This window comes from Brachyistius frenatus, unplaced genomic scaffold, assembly GCF_029030835.1.
Source record: "Brachyistius frenatus isolate BFR_SWC_R1_liver_20210118 unplaced genomic scaffold, ASM2903083v1 Contig_102, whole genome shotgun sequence".
NCBI classification, from domain to species: domain Eukaryota; kingdom Metazoa; phylum Chordata; class Actinopteri; family Embiotocidae; genus Brachyistius; species Brachyistius frenatus.
In genome coordinates this window covers 1,028,580-1,054,997 of record NW_027210701.1, presented here as the reverse complement: position 1 = coordinate 1,054,997, position 26,418 = coordinate 1,028,580, and the positions used below count along the sequence as shown (strand labels likewise).

Below are 26,418 nucleotides of genomic sequence, written 5' to 3'. Positions count from 1 at the left end.
CGGATGACTTTCATATTTCTGAGATGCTTTAAATGCTGTGCAGATTCAGGTGTTTTTATGTGTTTCTCTGCCGCTGTGAAGCATCTTGAATCTGGCTCCTGTGCAGCTGCTGCGGATTGGCAGCCTCCGATCACAGTGACGTCTCTCAGCAGGCCCACAGTTATAGTTACCAGTCTCGGGTTCACCACTCATGCACAATTCATCGCCATATCACATCGCCGCTGCCCAACTCCAGACACGGACAAACCCGACTCTTTTCTGTCCAACTTTACTTTTTGGCCTTTTTCTCTTCGGAGTAGAAGAAATGTCTGAAATGTTCATGTAGTTGTTTCCTTCGTCCGGACAGAGAAAAGAGTTTCAGAGGTCGCAGGAAACTTCTGAGAGCTGCTCGGAGGAAGAAGAGGAGAAAGTCACGTCTCTTATATGGTACGTATCATCACGTTATTATATTTCTTTCACCTTCAGGCCTCGAAGATCTGCAGCTTCATCACTTTCTGATGTTTGTCTTCAAACAGAAGTTCTTTCTTTGTATTCTGCAGATGTTTTTACAGTTTTGCATCCTTCTTCTCAGAGTTTATACTTTTCTGTGCAACATGCAGCTGATAATGATATATCATAATTATTCCTTTTATTGTGACGCGTGTTTAAAATATTCGATGGATTTATAGATTGAAAAAAACAGACAGGATGGATGGAAAACATGTAGAACAAAGTGTCAGTCCTTTAACTGTTTACTGATGCTGGAAGTAATCAGAACTATTTATCATGTTTAAAGTTTTTATGGAAACCTGTTTTAGATTAATTATTGTGTTTTATTTGTCACTAAACATGTGAAACAGATCCTCTGTTGGTGGATTCAAGTCGGCTGATTTAAATAACTGAAGGGCTCTTTTTAAAGGCTGAAGCAGGCAGTGGCGGCTCACTGACACCTTCTCTGTTGTAATTCATATTTCTGAATATTTCACACATTTTGTTTTTCATGACAAACATCAGATGTTTTTAATTGCAGCTGCAGAACATCAGATTAAAGTTTGGTGGATTTCCACATGAAGACAGAAGACGTGTTCTGCAGAGCATGCATAAACAATGAGATTAACATACATAATTAATTGAAAGTAGTCAGTAACATTGACTATATATTTGTTTTCTTCTTCATGAAATTTATTTCCCAAGAAAGAATAAATCATTTTTTGCTCCTCAGAGCACACGGAGCTGCTGGAGTCATGAAGCGCAGTAAGCACCGCGGACACAAAGAGGACCGAAACGGAGGTACCGTACCACTGAGACGTTTAGAGAACGGGGTCGGAGAGGAGAGAGACGCCCGGATGATGTTACAGGAATCCTGATTATGGCCTTTAAAGAACATTTTACAAAACGCCACAACAGATTTTAACAGAGCTATTAATATGAAGGTGTTTTTGTGTGCCTTTATTATGCACCAGAAGAAAAAAATTTTGAGGGCAAATTTCTAGCACTGCAAACAAAAATCCAGTTTGTTAGTAAAAATATTGGAACTGAGAATAAAACTATTTAGACAGATTTGCCTTTAAAGTTTTGTTAGTTTTGGTCACAGAATTCCGAACTTGTTTATGAAACTCGGCCTTTTTTGTGTTTACAAAAAGTTTTATTTGCAAAATTCTGCCTTTTTGAGTTGGGTTGGACGTAGTGGGCGGGGCCTACTCTGATGGATGAGACAGGAGTTTTTATTGGTCCACAGCAATGCAACCAAATGTGTTTTTGTAACACGAAAACAGTTTAATAAGAAAAATTCTGAATTCTGTGACCCAAACTAACAAAACTTTAAAAGCAAAACTGTTTACAATTCAAATAATTTTATTCTCAGTTAAAATATTTTTACTTACAAACTTGATTTTTGATTTGAGAAATTTGCTCTCAAAACTTTTTTTTGCATAATAAAAGACTCAAAAATACCTTCATATTTATTGTCATCCTGAAAACTACAGCTGCACATGATGATCTTGTTGTCGGTCTGCAGATTGTGCAGGACGCAAAAATGCATTTATTATTACATGTGTTGCACCAGGATTTTCAGAATAAGAGTCTCCCATGTTTTACTGCCCAACTGGTCCTCACTGTGTGTCTGTCCTCTGTCCTCCAGATGAGCCAGCGATTCTGGAGACGGAGAACCTGGACCGGCAGGGCATGTTCATGGGAGGAGGCCCCGACCCGGACACCATCTCTCTGGCCTCGGTCACCGCTGTCACCACCAACGTGTCCAACAAGAGGTTCTGTTCTTTATAACTCTTCTGTCATCATGTTGTTCGTGTCTCTGAGATTCAAATTGACTCCGACTGTCCTGCAGATCAAAACCGGACATCAAGATGGAGCCGAGCTCCGGCCGACCGGTGGACTACCAGGTGAGGGGAGGACGTCAGGGAGCGGGGCTGTCAATCAATCAGAGAGCAGGCTGTCAATCAATCAGAGAGCACGCTGTCAATCAATCAGAGAGGCTGTCTGTCAATCAGCGGGTCTTCTGGTTTCAGGTCAGCGTGACGGTGATCGAGGCGCGGCAGCTGATCGGACTGAACATGGACCCGATGGTGTGCGTGGAGATCGGAGAGGACAAGAAGTACACATCGATGAAGGAGTCCACCAACTGCCCGTACTACAACGAGGTGAGAGATGACGTCACTGCACCTGGAGAAGGATCTCCACGTGTGTCTGTTTATATTCACACACTCTGCTCTGCTTCCAGTACTTCGTGTTCGACTTCCACGTCCCTCCAGACGTCATGTTCGACAAAATCCTGAAGCTCTCGGTGAGTTTCCCTCCAAAAAAAAACATCCAATTGATTCACATCAATTCAGTTTTATTAATACAGAACTTTTCATTCTGAAGTGATTCACAGAGCGACATAACAAGAAACTTAGAAAATAGAATAAAAAAAAGAACAACATTTGAAGTCGAGCTTAAAAAGAAATGTCTGAAGTTTTCTTGTGCATCAGATCTTCAGGTCAGTTATTCCACAGCATCACAGCGGTCTCTCCATAAGTTTCAGTGGAGATTCTGTAAACAACCATCAGTGGAGGATCTGAAGCATCTGTTAGGAAAACATTTTTTAATAGGCCTGAGAGGTCAGCTGATTTCATACCCTGCAGTGACTTTAAAACAGGAGAGATATGTTCTGTCTGTTTGGTCTTTATTGTTTATATTGGACAAACAGGAAGTCGCTGCAGCAGTCAAACGTAGAGGAAATAAAAAGCTTCTCTGTATCAGCCTGGGAGAGAAACTGTTGGAGTTTGGTGATGTTTTTTGTTGTTTTGTTGTATTTCACAGGACATGTGTTTCCTGTTTGTTTAGTGTTTGTTTCCTGTTTGTGTCCTGCAGGTGATCCACTCCAAGAACCTGCTGCGCAGTGGAACGCTGGTGGGGATGTTTAAACTGGACGTCGGTACCATCTACTATCAGCCAGGTGATCAGTGGACATCAGCTGTTATCATCAGTGTGTCCCGAGGGGACGGACAGACAGACAGGAGACCTCTGGTGGACAGAGACAGCAGAACCCGACCTGAACTGGACTCTCTGATTTGTCTCTGTTTTTCAGAACATCAGTTCTACCACAAATGGGCCCTGCTGACGGACCCTGATGACATCACAGCGGGGTGCAAAGGCTACGTGAAGTGTGACATCGCCGTCGTGGCTAAGGGCGACAACATAAAGACGCCTCACAAGGCCAATGAACAGGACGAGGACGACATCGAAGGGTGAATCAGACAGATGACCGCAGCTGCTGAGTCATCAGAAATTTTATTTTTTAACACATTGATTTCTTTCCAGGAACCTGCTGATCCCGGAAGGGGTTCCTGCGGAGCGGCAGTGGGCCCGGTACTACCTGAAGATCTACCGGGCCGAGGGGCTGCCCAGGATGAACACCAGCATCATGGCCAACGTCAAGAAGGCCTTCATTGGGGAGAACAAGGACCTGGTGGACCCGTACGTCCAGGTTCTGTTCGCTGGACAGAAGGTGGGTGTGAACACGGATCACAGATGTTATTTATGTAGTCGGATCGATAAACTGATCCGACTTTGTTCTGTGTGATTTCAGGGGAAAACGTCGGTGCAGAAGAGCTGCTACGAGCCCATCTGGAACGAACAGATCGTTTTCACCGAGATGTTTCCGCCGCTCTGCAAACGCATGAAGATCCAGATCCGTGATTCGGACAAAGTCAACGACGTTGCCATAGGAACGCACTTCTTGGACCTGCGGACGATTTCCAACGACGGCGACAAAGGTGAGTCCCTCTCTGATGAAATGCCTCCATCCGTCCGTCCTGCAGGTTCTGATCCGTCTGATCGTGTCTCCCAGGCTTCCTGCCCACACTGGGCCCCGCCTGGGTCAACATGTACGGCTCCACCCGCACCTACTCCCTGATGGACGAGTACCAGGAGCTGAACGAGGGGCAGGGGGAGGGCGTGTCCTTCAGGGCGCGGCTGCTCGTCAGCCTCGGCGTGGAGATCCTGGACCCCTCCTCCCCCGACATCACCAGCTCCACGGACGTGCAGCTGGAGGGGGTGCCCAACATCTCAGAGGTGGGTCGCTGATGGGGATGGTGGGGAACGGGAAGGTGGAGGCTCCAGTTCCTTCCGGCTGATGGCTTTTTGAATTATTGATGCTCTCTACTGAAACAAGCTGCTGCATTATTAACGTCTGTTTTTATGAATGTTGTTGGACGGTGTGAGTCACGCTGTTTATCCAGCACGATGACATGTGATCAATCAGATCAGTCAGATCCACCGCTGGCTCCTCCCCTAGCTCGTCCAAATACGGTCACTTCCTGCTCCAAACCGCTCCGAACTAGCAAGATGGCGACGGACAGAATCTGAACTGGAGGCTTCATAACGTTCATAAACCAACAGGTGACGTCACTGCTGGTTGATGATTGACTCACACATGATCTGTTCTCTGTCAGACCGCCACGGGGAAGGTGGAGGAGTTCTTCCTGTTCGGATCGTTCCTGGAGGCGACCATGATCGACAGGAAGATCGGAGATAAGCCCATCAACTTCGAGGTCACCATAGGTATCTCCATCTGAGCGCCGTCTCGCTGTGTGAACGTGAGAGGACAGTTCAGTGTTTCATCCCTGCTGCATCTGTCTCCAGGTTACTATGGAAACGAGATCGATGGAGTCGCTAAGCCGAAGGGGAAGAAGGGCAACAGCGACGAGGAGGAGACAGAGCTGATCCACAACTCCAGCGACGAAGAGATGGATAACGATGGAGACCTGACCTCCGTGGCCACGACTCCGCCCATGAAGCCCGTCATCACCGACCGGTCAGAGCAGTGACATCATCAGGCACCTCAGAGACTAACCTGTTTCCTGTCCCAATAATATGTAGTTATGATTAAGGAGCAGTGTGCAGGATGTAGAGCCATGTAGTGGTGAGGATGAGGAGTGCAGCCAAATGAAGATGGAAAATATTAAAGGCCAGAGTTTGGTTTGTCCCCTCGGGGCTGCCGTAGAAACACGTGGAAATATTAAGTCATGAAAACACAGTGACTTTTAGTTTCAGGCTGATTTTATATGAATAAGAAACATCTTTCTGAAAATTATACTTCTATTAAATCCACACACACTGACCCTTTAAAAAAAACTCAATAGAATATTCGTTTATTTTTATTTGTATTGTTGTCAGATAAAATACACTTGATTGAAGTGTATTTATGTATGTTTATTCACATTTTCATACCTTTTTCCATCTTTTAATTACTTTTACACACTTTTACTGCTCTTGTATATTCTAACTATTTATCTAACAAATCTAACGTAACTATCTAACATATTATTATTATAAATTACTTTTTGTTATAACAGCTTTTATATCTTTAATGCATTTCTTTATCTTTATTTTTATTCTTGTTTTATTTTTATCTACTTTTAGTTTCATAATCTAGTTTTTATTTTACTTGATTTCTTTGATTATTTTAACTTTTAATCTGCATTTTTATCATCTCTACCCTCTGGTTTCAAATAGTTTTTTTAAATTGCTTTAAATTTGTTTTTAATATTGTTTTTAAATTGTTCTTAAATAATTACAATTTTCCTGTCAATCATCTTTTAAGCACTTTGAACTGCACCAAACTGTATGAAAAGTGTTATGTAAATAAAGTTTGATTAATTGATTGACATCACTGTTTACCTTTGAACAGGAACTACTTCCACCTGCCGTACTTTGAGAGGAAGCCGTGTATTTACATCAAGAGTTGGTGGCAGGATCAGAGGAGGAGGCTGTTCAACGCCAACATCATCGACAACATCGCCGACCAGCTGGTAAGTCCTCCTCTTTACCGACACCCTGCGGAGAGTCCTGCTCATTCCAAACCTTCAGCTGATGTGTCACCGCCGTGTGTCACTGTGTTACAGGAGGACGGGCTGAACGACGTGCAAGAGATCATCAAGACGGAGAAGGCGTATCCGGAGCGGCGGCTCAGAGGTGTCTTGGAGGAGCTGAGCCAAGGATGCAGGTCTGCAGGGACACGCCGGAGAACATGGAGTCTGATTCAACAATCACGGTATTCACTCTGATCTTCTCTTTCAGTCAGTTTCTGTCGTTGGCCAACCAAGACCAGAACCAGGCGGGCCGAACCAAACTGGACCGGGAGCGTCTGAAGCTGTGCATGTCAGAAGTGGTACGTCCGTTGGTTTTCTTCCTTCTTCCTGATGAGTTTCTGCTCCATCTGTTAAACTCTGGACTTCTGTGTTCGTCCAGGAGAACATCGGTCAACAAGCCAAAGCCATGAGGTCGCAGGTGAAGAAGAGCACCGTGAGAGACAAACTCAAACTGGCTCAGAACTTCCTGTCAAAGCTGCGCTTCCTGGCTAACGAGGTGCGACCTTCATCTCCTGATTTCACACACGTCATCCAGCGGTTTCTTTTAATCAGGTGTTTACTGTTTGTTGCAGCCTCAGCACAGCGTCCCCGACATCTTCATCTGGATGATCTGTAACGGGAAGCGCATCGCCTACGCCCGCGTCCCCTCCAAGGACATCCTGTTCTCCAGCATCGTCGAGGAGCAGGGAAAGGACTGCGGCAAGGTCAAGACCATCTTCCTCCGGGTGAGCTCGTGTTTCCTGACCACTTCCTGTTTTTTTACTGAACCCGTCTAATGAATATTATCCTGATCATCTTCTTGCTCTGAAGATCCCAGGGAAGAAAGGTTTCGGACCCGCCGGCTGGACGGTCCAGTCCAAGATCGAGATTTATCTGTGGCTCGGTCTGAACCGGCAGCGTAAGGACTACCTGAGCGGGCTGCCCAACGGGTTCGAGGAGAACAAGCTGTCCAGAGGACCCGGGCTGCCGTGCTCGCCGCCCATCAGCCTCACCTACATGAGTAAGACGTCCTTCGACACGCAGAGACGTCCTGATGATGGAGACACACACAACACATTTAAACCTGCCTCTCTTCTCCCTGCAGTGAAGCAGATCTTCCAGCTCCGGGTCCACATGTACCAGGCCCGCAGCCTGTTCGCTGCCGACAGCACCGGCCTGTCCGACCCCTTCGCCAGAGTCTTCTTCTCTACGCAGACCCAGGTCACCGAGGTGAGCATCGGTTTCCCGTCCGTTTGCACGATTCTTTGGTACGGCAGCGGGTTCTGGATCACCATGTTCTGGTCCCACAGATCCTGGCGGAGACCCTCTGCCCCACGTGGGACCAGCTGCTGGTGCTCGAGAACGTGGAGCTGTTCGGAGAGGCCACCGAGCTGAGAGACGACCCGCCCATCATCGTCATCGAGATCTACGACCAGGACACCGTGGTGAGACGCCAATTGGCCCTTCACACTCAGAACTGTTCTATCAAACTCCTTGTCTTCATCAGTCTGTCGTTAATTTGAGCTCCTCAGCATCATGTTGTACGTTTTCGTTGAGCGGATGTTTGTGAAACTGACCGATGGTTTCACGTTTGCTCCTGACGTTAACTCCGTTGTTTGGGATGACCCGTTGGATAAGTAGAGTGTGGCCTGGCTTGTTGTGCTGTAGCAGCACTGTCACGTGTGCAGAGTAGACTGGACTGAAAGGCACGCAGGAGGGACAAGACGTGGCCATCAGGACGGACGGACCCGCCACGGTCCACTTGTCCCTGCTGCATCCCTTTAAGTGAAGTCTGTGTTTTTTGGATTAACAGGAATTTGGACTCTTTATAACCACTAACTGCAAGAAAGATTTGATCCTGGATTATTCACTGAACATCTGTTTTGCAGTTCACTGGTTATTTTAGGCAGCTTGGTTTCATCCTTCTCATCATCTCTGCCTGAAAACATGAGCACCTCTGCCATGTTTCCTCCTGCTGTCAGGACCAATCAGTACCTTCACCACTGTCATCCTTCTCTGGTCTCTTTTTTTATTTTTATTTTATTATCATTTCATCATTTCTGTATTCTCACGTCTCACCGTGTGTCCTCCGCTGCCAGGGTAAAGCTGACTTCATGGGCCGGACCTTTGCAAAGCCCGTCGTGAAGATGGCGGACGAGCACTACGGTCCGCCGCGCTTCCCGCCACAGCTGGAGTACTATCAGATCTACCGAGGGAACTGCACTGCCGGAGAGATGCTGGCAGCCTTCGAGCTGCTGCAGGTGAGCGGAGACGCCATCCACCTCTGTGTCCAGCTGTGTGTTGTGTCCAGCTTTGTGTCCGTCCCTGCTGCTGTCTCCTGATCCTCTGTCTCCTCTGGTAGATCGGACCCAACGGAAAGGCCGACCTGCCTCCCATCGATGGTCCCACAGATATGGACCGCGGCCCCATCCTGCCAGTCCCACTGGGGATCCGACCCGTGCTCAGCAAGTATCGGATCGAGGTGAGGACTGACCTTTGACCTGAGCAGCTGTATTTAAAGGAAGTGAATCTGTTTAACATGTCTCTCCTGTAGGTTTTGTTCTGGGGCCTGAGGGACCTGAAGAGGGTCAACCTGGCTCAGGTGGACCGGCCTCGTGTCGACATCGAGTGCGCCGGAAAGGGAATCCAGTCGGCGCTCATCTCCAACTACAAGAAAAACCCCAACTTCAGCACGCTGGTCAAGTGGTTTGAAGTGGTACTGTGTCTTTAAATTCCTCCGATAACATGTAGTTTTCCATCATCTGTTAAACGTCTGCTCGGTGAAACTCACTCTGGATTTTGTGGGTCAGGATCTTCCCGAGAACGAGCTGCTCCACCCGCCGCTGAACATCCGCGTGGTGGACTGCAGAGCGTTTGGACGCTACACTCTGGTCGGCTCCAACGCTGTCACCACGCTGAGGAAGTTCATCTACAGGGGAGCAGACAAGCAGGCCAACAACTACACCACCACAGGTACGGGTCACACCCACAGGGGGCCACCAGTGTCTCCCACAATTATGTTTCATCTGTTTGTCTCTGCATGGTAGTATTTTGTACCGTAGGTGACGAAATCCATAAATTCTTTGGCCTTTCAGAGGAAATTATTGTCGTCAACATGGAACCCGATCCGGCCTGTAAGAAGATGGAAACGGTGGTCAAACTGGACTCTGTGAGTTTCACTTTTTGGAGTTAAAACACAGCTGTGATGCACCAGGCTGAGAAATAATGATTCCATGTGGTGTTCCCCGTAGTGCTCCGACGCTGTGGTCAAAGTCGAGGTAAGCAGAGCGACGTGGCAGCTTTTAATCAAAGATCTGTTGAGCTTCACTCACACAAACTGTGTTACCTGAAAAAGGATGATGACAAAGATGGAAAGGGGAAAAAGAAGAAGAGGAAGAAGGGCGATGAGGCTGAGGAGGAGGAGCTGGATGAGAGCATGCTGGACTGGTGGTCCAAATACTTTGTCTCCATTGAAACTCTAACAGAGGTGAGTCTTCTGACCGCTCGATCCGCTCAGATGTAAAAGTTTTGGAGGTCTGGTGACCTTGAAGAGGCCGGTTGAGACATGAAGTTTCTGCTCCTTCAGGCACTGAAAGCTCAGGAAGCCGCTCTCTCAGACTCAGAGGACAAAGAGGACGCGGACATTACAGACGGAGGTAAAACCTTAGAAACCAGACCAGGTTCAGGTTTGTCTCACCATGTGTTCTCTATTCAAACGATGTTACAGAGGCTGTCTTTGATTATCTGAACTTCCTGTCACGTCTCAGCCGTCGTTTCTTGGTGACAGAACAGAGAATCACAGTATTAATGCTGATACGACATGTTATTTTTCATTTTGAATCCATGCTGGTTCATCCTTTATGAGCTCACTAACTCTCCTGTTTCCCTCTACAGTTCAGTAGTGACCCTCGTAGCCTGAGAATGCCTCCATGTAGACGCTGACATGAATCCAAATTTCCATTCGTGGGATGCTGCTTTTCCTTCCCATAAGTGCATATGAGCCGTATGCTGCCCATGAAAGTTGTCAATAAGAAAACACACAAGAAGTTCAGTGATATAAACCTAAAACATGTTCAGTTCTCTGCTGTTTAAACTCTGTATGTAAAACGTACAGATGTACAATAAACAGTATCATATGATGCATTTTACTCCATGTACAACCAAGTGTTTTTAAAGAAATCGGGACTCTGTGTAAAATGTCACCAAAAAAAATGAATGTGATGATTTACAAATCATGTAAATCCATATTTAAGTGAAAATAGCAACATACCAAATTAAAAAAATATGTGCTTATTTTGAATTTGATGGCAGCAACACATTTAAAAAAAAAAGTTGGGACAGGGTCATGTTTAGCACTGTGTTGCATCCCCTCTTCTTTGAACAACACTATGCAAACGTTTGAGAACTGAGGAGACTGGTTGCTGGAGTTTTGAAAGTGAAATGTCCCATTCTTGCCTCCTTTGTTGGGACCAAAGAACAAGGCAGTGTTTCCGGTTCATGTTTATTTATGGTTTCTTCTTTGCATGGTAGAGTTTTAACCTGCATTTGTGGATGCAGCGATGAACTGTGTTCACAGACTGGTTTTCAGAAGTGTTCCTGAGCCCATGCAGTGATTTCCAGCACAGAATTTTACATTGAAGAACATCATTATTGAATTGTTGCACTATTTTCCCACAGAGTCTTCCACAGAATGGTGAATCTCTCCCCATCTTCACTGCTGAGAGACTCTGCCTCTCTGAAATGATCTTTTTATACCCAATCATGTTACTGATCTGTTGCCGGGTAACCTAATTATAATTAGTTGAGATGTTCCACCAGGTGGGTTTTTTTTGCATTACACAACTTTTCCAGTCTTTTGTTGACCATGTCTCAGCTTTTTTGAAACGTGTTGTTGCCATCAAATTCAAAATTAGCTTATATTTTCCATAAAACTATAAAATTTCTATTGTGTATTTTCAATTCAATATAGATTTACATGATTTACAAATTATCACATTTTACACAGCGTCGCAGCTGTTGGAAATGGGGTTGTACTTTGACTTGGCATGATTTGGATTATTAAGACAAGAAGCAGTTACGTTAGTGTTTAATTAACTTTATAAAGACTGTGCAGTGGCCTGCCTTGAGGATCCTGCAGAGTATCCCTACTGAACTGTTTACTGCAGTTCAGTGGGCCACAGTCAAAGCTGGTTTTGGCAACTTTCATGTGGAATTCATGTCTCGAGTGTTTTATCTGCTCCTTCACCCACCCCCTCTCCTTTCACTCGATCCTCGCTGCTAACCTACACTCAGATATCAAACCTGATGACTCTCCTGTGAAAGGCACCAAGAGAGGGAAGGGGAAGAAGAAGAGACAAGTGCTCGACCCGTTCGAGAAGAAGAAGCCGAAGCTGGATGAGTTGAAGGTATTCATCTGACAGCTGTGTGTCTGGAGTGATGGACGTCTTGATACCAGATAATGTAATAAATGAAATGTATTTTTGTTCTAACCAGGTGTATCCTAAAGAACTGGAAGGGGAATTTGACAGCTTTGAGGACTGGCTGCACAGTTTCAACCTGTTCAGAGGGAAGGGAGGCGACGATGACGACCAGAACGTGACAGACGAAGACAGGATTGTTGGAAAGTTCAAAGTAAGATGATCTCCAGGTGTTTTCTCTCTGTGTCGTCTCCCCTGCATCCTCTCATGTGTTTATCTGTCCGTGCGTACTCTCGTGTGTTTACCTGTCCGTGTGTCCTCTCGTGTGTTTACCTGTCCGTGCAGGGCTCCCTCTGCATGTACAAAGTGTCGGACGATACGCAGCGAGACATGAGCTTCGACTCTAACATGGGAATGTTTCAGAATATCCCTCACAACGACCCCATCAACATCCTGGTCCGCATCTACGTCATCAGGGTAAGTCACGTCTTCTGTTTACTGTGGTGGAGGTCAGGCAGAGGTCAGGTGGAGGTCCGATGAAGGTCAGGTAGAGGTCAGGTTGAGGTCAGGGGGTCAGCTTCACTGTGATCATCCCTGTTTGTTTGCAGGCGACTGATCTGCACCCCGCTGACATTAACGGGAAGGCCGACCCCTACATCGCCATTAGACTTGGAAAAACAGAGATCAAAGACAAAGAGAACTACATCTCCAAACAGCTCAACCCTCTGTTTGGAAAGTCAGTCAATAATTCTGTATCAGAGTCTCAGTATTCAGGTGATCTTCCAGGTTTGATAGAAAAATAACATGTTAACATCCTATCAGATCATTCGACGTGGAGGCCACGTTCCCGATGGACTCCACCCTCGCCGTGTCCATCTACGACTGGGATCTGGTGGGGACCGACGATCTGATCGGGGAGACTAAACTGGACCTGGAGAACCGCTTCTACAGCAAACACCGGGCCACGTGTGGGATCACACGTAACTACGCCATGTAAGAACCAAAGAGCGAACTTCCTGCTGCCACAACATGTGGAGGAAATTATTTCCAGAGTTCAGTCACAGTGAAGGAAACTGACTTTATTTCTTTATTGCTGCCCTCTGTAGTCATGGTTACAACGTGTGGCGAGACCCCATGAAACCCACACAAATCCTGGCTAAGCTCTGCAAAGAAGGCAAACTGGACGGGCCCCACTACGGCCCCGGAGGACGAGTGAAGGTGGAGAACCGCGTCTTCATGGCACCGACCGAGATCGAGGATGAAAACGGTATCTTCACGTTGCTCCTGAACCTGATTATTAACTGATGACGAACATCACTGTACCGAAACACAGCAGAGGTGGAGCTCTACCCACAGTGAGACACACGGAGATCAGAGGAGAGAAACACAGCAGAGACTCTCATACTGATCTGGAAACAAACGGCTGCTCAGAAATCAGAAAGAGTGAGAGATTAAAGTCACGGCCGCGACTTTTCAAATTCAAAGCCCTCCAGTTTCACACAGGGTCCAGCCATATTAAGTTCCCCATCGAAGGGAAACACTGGATTTTGTTTATTAAGTCTTATATTAGAACAATTTATTTGACCAGTTTGGCCACACAGGAGATGCAGTTGACATGTAGGGAACATCTGTGTATTTGTAGATAGAGAAAATAGCCCCTCCCCCTTTCAATTGAAAACGTAATAAAAATGCAGACATAAAAAAGTGCACATCCTGATTCAGCTGGTTTGGGTGGAGCTCAGCTTTATGAATAAATGTTACTAAACATGAGCAGCTAAAAGGGTTGAAGACCTCTGGTTTACATGTTAAAGTCTGATCCTGTGTGATGGAGTATGGAGTCTCAGAGCGATCATGCAGAAGTATGCCGATGTCACTCAGGTCTGAAGAAGCAGACGGACGAACATCTCGCTCTGACGGTGCTGAAGCACTGGGAGGAAATCCCCCGAGTCGGCTGTAAACTGGTCCCAGAGCACGTGGAGACCCGACCGCTGCTGCACCCGGACAAACCGGGGATCGAACAGGTCGGTCGTCACGCTCACGTCACTCAGACGTCCTCCCTTACTTCTCTGAAGTGTCCTAAAAGTCAGCTTGTTCTTGTATTCTTTAGGGAAGAATCGAGATGTGGGTGGACATGTTCCCGAAGGACATGACGGCTCCGGGCCCCGCCCTCGACATCTCACCGCGGAAACCAAAGAAGTACGAGTCCAGTTTTCAACTCGCAGCTTTCAGACACGCTTTAGCTGATCCGAAAACTCTGATAAAAGTCTCACCTGATGTTTCATTGTGTGCTTGCAGGTTTGAACTGAGGGTGATCATTTGGAACACGGATGAAGTCGTTCTCGAGGACGATGATATCTTCACCGGCGAGAAGTCGAGCGACATATTTGTGCGAGGGTAAATACATGTTTTCCTCATTCTCCCCGTGTGTCTAACTTTGATTCTTGGTTTGATGCGAGCTGTGAATCTGTTGTTTCCTGTCACAGCTGGTTGAAAGGACAGCAGGAGGACAAGCAGGACACGGACGTCCACTACCACTCAATCACCGGAGAGGGCAACTTCAACTGGCGCTTCGTTTACCCATTCGACTACCTCATGGCCGAGGAGAAGATCGTCATCTCGAAAAAAGAGTCCATGTTCGCGTGGGATGAGACGGAGTACAAGATCCCAATTCGTCTCAATCTGCAAGTGTGGGACGCCGATCACTTCTCAGCAGACGACTTTCTAGGTATTTATCGTTTAGAGTAATCATTTTTCAGAGGTTTGTTTACAGACTGCTTCTGTTAAATAGAGGTCAAATTTCAGAATAAAAACTTTTCTTTTAAGTTTTTCCCTGTTTATTGATTCACATCTGCTCCAGTGTGTAAATTCACTTTAAATCTGTCCTGACAGGTGCGATAGAGCTGGACCTGAACCGGTTCCCTCGCGGTGCAAAGACCCCCAAGCAGTGCAGCATCGAGATGGTGACCAACGAATCGGAGATGCCGACGGTGTCCATCTTCAAACAGAAGAGGATCAAAGGCTGGTGGCCGTTTGTGGCCCGAAATGAAGACGACGAGTTTGAGCTCACGGTGAGTCGCAGCCAGGAGGAAGGTCACATGATGCTGGTTAACATACAGATACTAACCAGATACAATACTCACCATGTTCACCATCAGAGGTTAGCATGTTAGCATGCTCACGCTTACTAATCAGCATGGAACACCAGCTGGGGACCAAAATCCGACCAATCGTTGTTGAGATATTTCAAACTGGACCGACCAATTAATGAATGAAAAATATCACATGGTGACTGACATGTTTTCTGTCTTTACAGGGGAAAGTGGAGGCAGAGCTTCACTTGCTGACCGGAGAGGAAGCCGAGAAAAGTCCGGTTGGTGAAGGACGAAATGAACCGGATCCGCTGGAGAAACCCAAGTATGAGTCGGCCCGCACACTCTTATGTCTGATCTATTCTCTTCTCAGTGACGTCGTCGAGTTTACTCTGTGACTTCAACACACACACACACACACACACACCAGTGCACGTTCGGGTTTTACAGTCAAAATTCCAGCTTGACTCCAAAAATGCAAACTAATAACACAATAAATGCTGTGATAATAAAATGATGATAAACAAAATGTTAAAAACAATTTTTTTTTAAATAAAACTCTGAAAGAAACATTTAAAAAAAACCTAAAGAAAAATAAATTTCAATAAAAAAAAAATCAGCAATTTCCTGAATTGAGGAGAGACATTTGTACGAATTCACTTCGGCACAGCTCTGGACTTAAAGCCAGGATCCTCTTTGTTTACCTGGTAAGTTGCTCTTTCTTTGTTTATATTATTTTTAATATTCTGTGAATATTTCCTTTGACTGTGATTCGTCATTTACAGTAAAATCAGAGTAACAGCAGATCTCCACTGTGTCGATGCCTGAATCACTGAACATGCTCCTCTTTGCCCCTCCAGCCGTCCCGACACCAGCCTTCTGTGGTTCCTCACTCCCTTCAAGGCCACTAAACACTTGGTCTGCAGCCAGTGCAAGTGGCTGGCCATCAAGATTGTCGCGGCCCTGGTGCTGCTGGCCATGCTGCCTCTTTTCCTCTACAGCATGCCCGGTTACACGGTCAAGAAAATGCTGGGAGTTTGACTTGAAGGTTCCAGCAGCTTCACTAATGACTCCTGTGTCCTCCACACTTCCTGTCCGTACTTTCACTTCAGTCTCAGCATTTTAAACAGCAAACAGGACCAAGGGGTGGATCAGTAAGCTCAGAGACTGCTCCCGTTGCGCGGTGTGCAGCAGCCTGACATGCATGGAGGAGAAGGAAGGTAGGACCCTGACGAGGAAGTGGTAACAATTTTGTCAGGCACGCTCGCTCGCAACAGGAGCAGTCTTACAGCTTACTGATCCATCCTTGTAGTTGTAGATAAAACAGCAGCAGGATGACCTGGGTTTGAATGCATTCACAAAAGAATAGAAGTCAATTTAACCGAATATTCGTATATTACCTTGAAGCTATCAGGTGACAAAAACTATACCTTTTGTTTAAAATCTGATCAGTTTCGTGTTCATGTGGCGGATCGTACAGATTTGATGAAACTCCTTCGGTGTTTATTTGATGTTGAAGATTCAGATTTATTTTTATTTAAAATATTTACATGAAGTCGGAGTGGAGAGAGACTCACTGTCCTCACTGATGAAGCACATGCATGAGAAAACCTGAAGATAAATCAGCAACACACTTCCTGAGGGGAAACCTGGTCTCTTAAAAGCAGAGATAAAAACTTCAGATACCTGCCAGACAAAGAAGAGGGACCAGAGGAGACTAAAGCAGCTCAGACCTAAAACCAAAAGAAGACATGAAAATGGCCGTGTCAAGTTGTAGGAACAGATTTTATCCAGCGTTGAGATAAACATTCAAAGAGTAAAGAAGGAAGAGGAAGCTGCTCATGAATACGGTGGGTACGGAAAGTATTCAGACCCGTTTAAATTTTTCACTCTTTGTTTCATTACAGCCATTTGCTAAAATCAAAAAAGTTCATTTTATTTCTCATTAATGTACACTCAGCACCCCATCTTGACAGAAAAAAACAAATGTAGAAATTTGTGCAAATTTATTAAAAAAGAAAAACTGAAATATCACATGGTCATAAGTATTCAGACCCTTTGCTGTGACACTCATATTTAACTCACATGCTGTCCATTTCTTCTGATCCTCCTTGAGATGGTTCTACTCCTTCATTGGAGTCCAGCTGTGTTTAAGTAAACTGATTGGACTTGATTAGGAAAGGCACACACCTGTCTATATAAGACCTTACAGCTCACAGTGCATGTCAGAGCAAATGAGAATCATGAGGTCGAAGGAACTGTCCAAGGAGCTCAGAGACAGAATTGTGGCAAGGCACAGATCTGGCCAAGGTTACAAAATAATTTCTGCAGCACTCAAGGTTCCTAAGAGCACAGTGGCCTCCATAATCCTTAAATGGAAGAAGTTTGGGACGACCAGAACTCTTCCTAGACCTGGCCGTCCAGCCAAACTGAGCAATCGTGGGAGAAGAGCCTTGGTGAGAGAGGTAAAGAAGAACCCAAAGATCACTGTGGCTGAGCTCCAGAGATGCAGTAGGGAGATGGGAGAAAGTTCCACAAAGTCAACTATCACTGCAGCCCTCCACCAGTCGGGGCTTTATGGCAGAGTGGCCCGACGGAAGCCTCTCCTCAGTGCAAGACGTATGAAAGCCCGCATAGAGTTTGCCACAAAAACACATGAAGGACTCCCAGACAATGAGAAATAAGATTCTCTGGTCTAATGAGACCAAGATTGAACTTTTTGGCGTTAATTCTAAGCGGTATGTGTGGAGAAAACCAGGCACTGCTCATCACCTGCCCAATACAATCCCAACAGTGAAACATGGTGGTGGCAGCATCATGCTATGGGGATGTTTTTCAGCTGCAGGGACAGGACGACTGGTTGCAATTGAAGGAAAGATGAATGCGGCCAAGTACAGAGATATCCTGGAAGAAAACCTCTTCCAGAGTGCTCTGGACCTCAGACTGGGCCGAAGGTTCACCTTCCAACAAGACAATGACCCTAAGCACACAGCTAAAATAACAAAGGAGTGGCTTCGGAACAACTCCGTGACCATTCTTGACTGGCCCAGCCAGAGCCCTGACCTAAACCCAATTGAGCATCTCTGGAGAGACCTGAAAATGGCTGTCCACCAACGTTCACCATCCAACCTGACGGAACTGGAGAGGATCTGCAAGGAAGAATGGCAGAGGATCCCCAAATCCAGGTGTGAAAAGCTTGTTGCATCATTCCCAAGAAGACTCATGGCTGTACTAGCTCAAAAGGGTGCTTCTACTCAATACTGAGCAAAGGGTCTGAATACTTATGACCATGTGATATTTCAGTTTTTCTTTTTTAATAAATTTGCACAAATTTCTACATTTCTGGTTTTTTTTCTGTCAAGATGGGGTGCTGAGTGTACATTAATGAGAAATAAAATGAACTTTTTTGATTTTAGCAAATGGCTGCAATGAAACAAAGAGTGAAAAATTTAAAGGGGTCTGAATACTTTCCGTACCCACTGTATATCTTCGTACACAACGGTGTGCTGGAGGATTTTAATCTTCCAGAAAACCTCATCAAAATAAAAGTCTGTAAAAGTAGGACCAGTGTGGCCAAACAGGTGATGAAGAGGAGCCACATCCTGTTAATTCACATGATCATTAAGATTAAAACAAACCAGGAACCAAATCCTCCCTGTTGCTCTGCTGACTGACGTATTACATTAAATACAGTTTTTATTGTGGTGATATGGACTGAAGTTATTTTGTTCAGTGTTCTCATGAAGCTTCCCTAATTTTTTTTTTGGGCAGCAGCTTCACAGTAGAACTTAATTTATTCATAAAACCACATGGTGCGGTTTTTCCATTCTTTCTCATCTCTGCTTTGTCACTTCCTTCCAGGCCATAAAACCCTTTAAAAAAAAATAAGGAAACATCTTTAATGTTGAACAAATGTTTGATTCATTATTAAATGAACAGTTTGAAAAATTATATCACAAGAAAATCAAGTTTAAAAAAAACATTTTACACCAGATTTGAAATGTTTTGTCTATTCTTTTTATTTAGAGATTAATTAGTTGAACCAGTAATTATTCTCCTGGTTCTTGTCATTTCCTCTTTCCTTATATATCTGTCATATCTTTCTTCTTGATACCACGTCTGCACCAACATGACTGTAGACCGTGGTGCAGAGGTTGTACTTCAGGTTCCATCATGCAGGAACTTGTACACTGATAAAACCCTGTTTCTAAAAGAGTTGGGACGCTGTGTAAAATGTAAATAAAAACAGAATCATGTAAACCCATATTTAATTGAAAACAGACCAATGACAACATGTCAAATGTTTTATTTCTAATTAGTCCATATCAATGCATCTCACAGCTGGCTTTTGAACTGTGCGCTGGTAACAAGCTGGGTGGTCCCTCTCCTCTTTAGCCCGGAGGATGTGACGTCCATGATTTTTCAAAAAGAATCTCAAGCTCTGATTTGTCAGACCACACGACATTTTTCCATTTCGTAGAGTTTTAACTGGCATTCGTAGATGCAGCGATGAACTGTGTTCACAGACAATAGTGTTCCTGAGCCCATGCAGTGATTTCAAACTCAGCATTTTCAATTAAAATTGGGTTTACATGATTGGAAACGTGGTCGTAGAACCTGAGGAATGCATTGATTACTTTGGTTTGTTTTGTCTCTGTGCTACTCCAGCCGTCCAGACATCGCCCTCCTCTGGTTCCTCATCCCTTTCAAGGCTGCAAAACACCTGCTGTGTGACCAGTACAGGTGGCTGACCATCAAGATCGTCACAGCCCTGCTGCTGCTGGCCATCCTGGGTCTGTTCCTGTACAACATGCCGGGCTACATGGTGAAGAAGATGCTGGGAGCTTAAAAAAAACAAACAACAGCAGGGTTTTCAAAGCGTGTGCCTTCGTTAAACATTTGTATTGTTGTGTGAATGTTTTTTCCAATTTGCATCACTATTACAATTTCAGTGCTAATCAAACATCCTGAGTGTAATGATTAATGTATGTTGCTTTTCTTGTTTCCATTAAATCCATCCAGCTGAAAATCTGTTTTATTGATAAAATGATCGTGTTTAGGAGAGTTTGCTTGTGTTGGAGCTCAGATTTTCTTCCTTCTGTGTTTGTATGATATTTGTGAATAAATTGACGTCCTGCAGTTCTGTGGTGGTCGTGTCATCTGTTCATACTCGTCTTTGTTTGTACATGAGGAAACCGAAAGGAGACTGTGCACCTTGTTTAATAATTAGTAGTTCTGGAGCTCTAACAAGGCTTTGTCTCATCTGGATTTCATCCCGGAGCGTCTAATAGAACTACGATTCTTTTAAAAGGGAGGAATGCGTCCCCTCGTTCACTGATCCTTTATCTGAATGGAGTCAGAACCTATGGCCCGGACTGTGGCTCAGAAACATCAGAACTGTTCTGTGTATTGATGCATATCCTCCAGTTGCAGACTTACTCTGAGCGAACTTGTTCTTCAGCTTGTCACATCTTCCTCCCTGTTGTTTGACTCACACTGTTCACGTCTCTGTGCTCCTCCAGCCGTCCAGACATCGCCCTCCTCTGGTTCCTCATCCCCTTCAAAGCTGTAAAAAACCTGCTGTGTGACCAGTACAGGTGGCTGACTATCAAAATCGTCTCGGCCCTGCTGCTGCTGGCCATCGTGGGTCTGTTCCTGTACAGCATGCCGGGCTACATGGTGAAGAAGATGATGGGGGTCTGAGAGATCTGCTGGGTTTTACAGTTTTACTCTGGAAACAATGGTTTTTTTGTTGTTGTTTTTGTTTTTTCACCATTTGACAGACATATTCTGTATTATCATTAAAATGCGAGACTGTAACGTAGCGGTGCAAATTTTTAGCTATGCTTAGTTTTATTTTGCTGGAATAAATATTGTGAGTTTCATTATTGTTGTGTTGTGGTTGCTGCTGCAGGTAAGACTGACACCTGTTTGCTAACTATGCATTAATTAGTGAATAAAGTGACAACAATAAATATTTCTAATCTCATCATCTGTCTCACATCTGCTCATCTGTTATTCATGTTTTAGAGGCGTGACACATGACAAGAAGAAGCGTGTTACAGGAACCCCAAACTCTTAGACTATTTATTTTTGTTTGTTTTCAGTATTAAGTTGATGTCATGCCTCTACATATTTTATTTCAGAGCTAGTTAACGCCGGTCCACAATCCAACCACTAGGCGGCGCTGTTGACATTTTCTAATAATAAAAACCGGAAGAAAAAAAACCGCAGAAGAAGAGAGCTTGTGTTTCCGGTCCGGTCAGATTTAGATGACGCTCCTCTTGCTGCAGTTTGATAAAACCCACCGACACTCGGTAAGACTCTCATTTTTCTCTCCGGTTTTCTTGAGCCGAGCTTGTTAACGGCCCCGCCGCCGCCTCAGGCGTCATTCTGTCGGTTCGATCCGCGTGAACACGCCGAGCTATTGGCTAACTGAGCTAACGGCTAACAGCTAGCTGCTAAGTGTTGGCACTGATGTAAACAGCTGTTTGACGCAGCAGCCTGATTTAAAGACGATCAATCAGTGTCATTATCGATAATGTGATCAGTGTTTCAGTGTTTGTCCTTTAACACTTATTTATAATCCTATATTTGTGCCACCGGAATCAGGACCCTTTCACAATAAAAACAAGTTGTCATGTTTTGATGACACATATTCAATTCCTACAAAAATGAAAGTTTCCTGTTAGAACAAACAATGAAATGAGGTTTTCACCTCATAAATACATATTTTTTTCATCGTGTTTGGCAGAAACTTGCTGCTATAAATGTTGATCTAATGTGACGGTTACAGAAACGGTTGTAAACACGGACTCGCTGATCATCAGACTTCATAGCAGCAGGTCAGAACCTGATCAGTCGTCAGAGTGGGGAGACCCCATCACAAAGGATCTTTGGTTCTGATCAATAATTGTTGACCTAAATATATATATTTTTTTCCCTTTCTCTGTCCAGGAAGTGTGTGGCTGCCACCTTCACCTGTCAGCTGACTCACTGAGCTTGCTCAGTAGAGGAGTTTCCCTCCACAACACACGCATATAAACACAGTAAGTTTTGCACTGAAACAGAAGCCACGTGGAGGCTTTCAACCTTATGCAACACTGCTGCACGATTCCTTTATTTACCCTGGAGCTGCTGAGGTTGTGTCGTGCATAGAGTCTTTACAACCAACACCATTTCCCACAAGTCTTAGGGAACTGGATTGGGGCTGAATACAGCTCAGTATAGCCGATATTAATCAGTTCAGTAATACCATGATCGGCTCAGATACTGATCATATCGGGTCATCCTGAGTAAATCCAGTTCAGCCTCTAAGGTGTCAGACATCTCAGACGCCTCCACATGCTCAGTGGTTGCCAGGTAGTCTTTCTGTCATTGACTGATTCGGGCGTGTTTTTCAGGATCAATCCAGACCGCCATCATGGTGCTGGCCGATCTGGGGAGGAAGATCACCTCGGCGCTGAGGTCACTCAGCAACGCCACTATCATCAATGAAGAGGTATCCGACACAAACCTCCAAACCGAACCTGACGTCTGTCTCAGTCTAACTGGTTAAAGTGGTGACAGAAAATAGACTCGACCTCTAGGCGTCAATCAAATCTAATCCATGTTTTTTTTGCAGGTGTTGAACGCCATGTTGAAGGAGGTGTGTGCCGCCCTGCTGGAGGCCGACGTCAACATCAAACTGGTCAAACAGCTGAGAGAGAATGTCAAGTGAGTCTGATGCACCTCGGTCCTAATCCACGTGTCAGAGTCTGGATCTGAAGCTAGTCTGATTGGGATCCACTATCAACATCTGGACCTAATGCCGGTCTGGTTCTGATCCAGGTATCACAGTCTGGATCTGAAGCCAGTCTGGTTCTGATTCATGTGTCAGAGTCTGGATCTGAAGCTGGTCTGGTTCTGATCCAGGTGTACCGGTTCTGGATCTGAATCCGGTTGGGTCCAGCAGGGAGTGACGCGTGTTTGTGTCCCTGCAGGTCTGCCATAGACCTGGAGGAGATGGCCTCAGGTCTGAACAAGAGGAGGATGATCCAACACGCCGTCTTCAAGGAGCTCGTCAAGGTCAGAACACGTGTGATGTGTTCAGTAACATGTGCATGTTCCAACTGGGGTCATGTATGTTGCAGCTGGTGTAACGTGTTCCGTGTGTCATGTATGTTGCAGCTGGTGTTCTGTGTGTCATGTGTGTTGCAGCTGGTGTAATGTGGTCTGTGTCCTGTATGTTGCAGCTGGTGTTCTGTGTGTCATGTATGTTGCAGCTTGTGCAACATGTGTCATGTATGTTGCAGCTGGTGTAACGTGTTCCGTGTGTCATGTATGTTGCAGCTGGTGGACCCCGGTGTGAAGGCCTGGACTCCAACCAAAGGAAAGAACAACGTCATCATGTTTGTCGGTCTGCAGGGCAGCGGTAAAACTACAACCTGCTCCAAGGTGACCCCACACACCTGAGACATAACCCCGCCCCCAACATAGACCCCGCCCCCTATGTACATAAACCCCGCCCCCTGTTGTCTGTTCTCACTGTGACTTCCCTGTCTCTTGCAGCTGGCGTATTATTACCAAAGAAAAGGCTGGAAGACCTGCCTCATCTGTGCAGACACCTTCAGAGCAGGTAAACAACACTTCAGGTGGTTCAGTCACCTGACGTGACACCTCACTTCCTGTCACTCACCTGGCGCGATCTTTTCTCTCACAGGTGCCTTTGATCAGCTGAAACAAAATGCCACGAAAGCCAGAATCCCTTTCTACGGCAGGTGAGTCATCTGCTGGTCCCCTTGTGTATTGCGTTCAGGTGCCCCTCCTGACTGTGTGTTGCGTTCAGTTACACAGAGATGGATCCGGTGGTGATCGCCGCTGAGGGTGTTGAGAAATTCAAAGGGGAGAACTTTGAGATCATCATCGTGGACACGAGCGGACGACACAAACAGGAAGACTCGCTGTTTGAGGAGATGCTGCAAGTCTCCAACGCTGTGGTGAGTACCTGAACGCACCACCTGACGAACACTGTAAATATCAGCCCTACCAGACGTTTCTCCATCCTCCTGCTTCCATAGCAACCAGACAACATCGTGTACGTGATGGACGCGTCCATCGGTCAGGCCTGCGAGTCCCAGGCCAAAGCCTTCAAAGACAAAGTGGACGTGGCGTCGGTGATCGTCACCAAGCTGGACGGACATGCCAAAGGAGGAGGAGCTCTGAGCGCGTAAGAACAATCGTCCTCGACTGCGTGATGATGTCACAGAGCCGTTTAGGGCCGTTTGTTTACGTTCTTCTTCTGTTTCCCATCAGCGTGGCGGCCACCAGGAGTCCCATCATCTTCATCGGGACGGGAGAACACATCGATGACTTTGAGCCTTTCAAGACTCAGCCCTTCATCAGCAAGCTGCTCGGTAACTTCAGTGTTTGTGTTGTGCTGCCGCCTGCTGGTCGGTGGATGAATTGACAGGAAATTAATCAGTAACTATATTTAATGGTTGATTGATGTGTTGTTGTTTTTTTATCAACACTTTTTAGCACAAGTAGTACCAGTAACTTGTTGTTTACAGTGTTTCCATGGAAACCCCCAGTAACTCCTCCTCTTCCTATCAGGAATGGGCGACATCGAGGGATTGATCGACAGAGTGAACGAGCTGAAGCTGGACGACAACGAGGAGCTGATCGACAAACTGAAACACGGTGAGAAGCCGAGCAGACCGACCGACCCGTGGACACGCGGTGCATTGTGGGCACGATGACTGACCTCTTCCCTCTGCCCTGCAGGCCAGTTCACCCTTAGAGACATGTACGAGCAGTTCCAGAACATCATGAAGATGGGACCCTTCGGACAGATCATGGTAACCTCAGATGCTCACCTGCAACACCTGAGCCGGGTCACATGGTGTGGACCGACCGGGTCACACAGTGTGGACTTCAGTTCCAGGTTTTCAGAATTGGAGGTTGTTTTCTCACATGTTTGTGTGTCTCTGTTGTGTGATTTTGTGTGTGTGTGTGTGTGTGTGTGTGTGTGTGTGTGTGTGTGTGTGTGTGTGTGTGTGTGTGTGTGTGTGTGTGTGTGTGTGTTGTGTTCAGGGGATGATTCCGGGTTTTGGTACTGACTTCATGAGTAAAGGAAACGAACAAGAATCGATGGCCAGACTGAAGAAACTGATGACCATCATGGACAGCATGAACGACCAGGGTAACACACACACACACACACACACACACACACACACACACACACACACACACACACACACACACACCTTTAGTTGTCTTTAATGGAGGCCGGCTGAGGGTCTCTGACTTGGGCCACTGGTTATGTTCCCTCCAGAACTGGACAGTAAAGACGGAGCGAAGCTGTTCAGTAAGCAGCCCAACAGGATCCAGAGGGTGGCCCGCGGGTCTGGTGTCGCCACCAGAGACGTCCAGGAGCTCCTCACTCAGTACACCAAGTTCGCCCAGATGGTCAAGAAGATGGGAGGCATCAAGGGACTGTTCAAAGGTAACGGGGGTCTGAGGAGGTCTGAGGGAGACTGAGGAGATCTGAGGACGTCTTAGGGAGACTGAGGAGGTCTGAGGAGGACTGAGGGAGAATGAGAGTGAGGAGGTCTGAGGGACTGAGGAGGTCTGAGGAGGACTGAGGGAGAGTGAGGAGGTCTGAGGGGGGATTGAGGAGATCTGAGGGAGACTGAGTGTTTGAACTTTTGTCTTGATGTATTTGTTTGGTGTCCTCAGGAGGAGACATGTCCAAGAACGTGAACCCGTCTCAGATGGCCAAACTGAACCAGCAGATGGCCAAGATGATGGACCCCCGAGTCCTGCACCACATGGGTAAGGCCTGAACCCCTGGACTCACCTGGACCTCGTGAGGGAGTGTGTGTTGCTCACCTGTGTGTTTTTCAGGTGGGATGGCGGGACTTCAGTCGATGATGCGTCAGTTCCAGCAGGGAGCCGCCGGAAATATGAAAGGCATGATGGGATTCAACAACATGTGACCGCCGACCAATCAGCTGCCTTAAAACAAAGAAGAACTTAAAGCTCCACCTCCTGAAATGTGGAGGGGGGCGTAAGCTTGGAGCAACCAGTCCTCTGCTGCTGTTCACCAAAAAATGAAAAGATTTCTGCTTTTAGAAAAACACCAGAAGAAGAAGAAAATAAAGATGTAAAGGAGCAGTCCGACATTTTAAAGAATTGGACTGCTGCTTAATATGATGATGATGATGAGGAGGAGAAAGAGGAGAAGGAGGAGGAAGACGGGCTGGCTATTTTCAGGCCCCATTAATTTAATTGTAATGTTTGTGTAAACTTTAAAAGGAGCAGGGTCGCTCCTGTCCCGTGTTTATTTCACTGTCAAGTTTGACTTTGTCACTTTTAGCTCAACAGTTGGAAACGTTTGAGATTTTCAAAATAAAGTCTAAATATTTTGAGAGAACCAAGTTTTATTGTTTCCTACAGAATCAAAAACAGGATTTTTCAGGCTAGAGCGCAGCAGCGGAGTCAGCCCTATAAACCCAGATGGGTGCCACTGAGTAATAAAGCCTTACATCTTCTTACTTATACATCTTACTTCATCTAATTAGTGACACGCATGAATGG

The 26,418-nt window shown here is 45.8% G+C and overlaps 2 protein-coding genes across 5 annotated transcripts; both read left to right on the top strand.

Moving 5' to 3' along the window:
- Window positions 1-277: 277 nt before the first annotated feature.
- On the top strand, window positions 278-19,915 carry LOC138628524 (otoferlin-like). Of its 3 annotated transcripts, none has more exons than XM_069711609.1 (42): window positions 278-426; window positions 1,202-1,269; window positions 2,120-2,246; window positions 2,324-2,378; window positions 2,505-2,636; window positions 2,717-2,779; window positions 3,349-3,433; window positions 3,566-3,725; window positions 3,799-3,985; window positions 4,067-4,253; window positions 4,328-4,551; window positions 4,932-5,040; window positions 5,122-5,293; window positions 6,170-6,290; window positions 6,384-6,484; window positions 6,559-6,649; window positions 6,730-6,846; window positions 6,923-7,075; window positions 7,161-7,350; window positions 7,435-7,559; window positions 7,640-7,771; window positions 8,429-8,590; window positions 8,692-8,811; window positions 8,884-9,045; window positions 9,140-9,302; window positions 9,425-9,498; window positions 9,581-9,607; window positions 9,685-9,816; window positions 9,916-9,985; window positions 11,622-11,734; window positions 11,823-11,960; window positions 12,092-12,223; window positions 12,355-12,482; window positions 12,569-12,739; window positions 12,853-13,013; window positions 13,625-13,767; window positions 13,854-13,942; window positions 14,042-14,140; window positions 14,230-14,471; window positions 14,636-14,814; window positions 15,060-15,160; window positions 19,504-19,915. In XM_069711609.1, exons 2-42 carry the CDS (start codon window positions 1,224-1,226, stop codon window positions 19,682-19,684), a joined length of 5,364 nt encoding a protein of 1,787 aa, XP_069567710.1. In that variant the 5' UTR covers window positions 278-426; window positions 1,202-1,223; the 3' UTR covers window positions 19,685-19,915. The 3 variants fall into 3 exon arrangements, with proteins under 3 accessions (XP_069567710.1, XP_069567711.1, XP_069567709.1); XM_069711610.1 differs by having other exon boundaries at window positions 7,640-7,774; window positions 11,652-11,734; XM_069711608.1 differs by having other exon boundaries at window positions 7,640-7,774.
- A 1,159-nt stretch (window positions 19,916-21,074) lies between these two features.
- srp54 (signal recognition particle 54) lies at window positions 21,075-26,254 on the top strand. 2 transcript variants are annotated; one of them, XM_069711624.1, is made up of 18 exons: window positions 21,096-21,152; window positions 21,632-21,680; window positions 21,793-21,884; window positions 22,239-22,336; window positions 22,460-22,551; window positions 22,818-22,902; window positions 23,167-23,271; window positions 23,386-23,452; window positions 23,537-23,594; window positions 23,663-23,813; window positions 23,895-24,043; window positions 24,130-24,230; window positions 24,430-24,516; window positions 24,601-24,674; window positions 24,910-25,018; window positions 25,154-25,324; window positions 25,558-25,653; window positions 25,726-26,254. In XM_069711624.1, exons 4-18 carry the CDS (start codon window positions 22,259-22,261, stop codon window positions 25,815-25,817), a joined length of 1,515 nt encoding a protein of 504 aa, XP_069567725.1. In that variant the 5' UTR covers window positions 21,096-21,152; window positions 21,632-21,680; window positions 21,793-21,884; window positions 22,239-22,258; the 3' UTR covers window positions 25,818-26,254. The 2 variants fall into 2 exon arrangements, with proteins under 2 accessions (XP_069567724.1, XP_069567725.1); XM_069711623.1 differs by lacking the exon at window positions 21,632-21,680 and having other exon boundaries at window positions 21,075-21,152.
- Window positions 26,255-26,418: the final 164 nt, after the last annotated feature.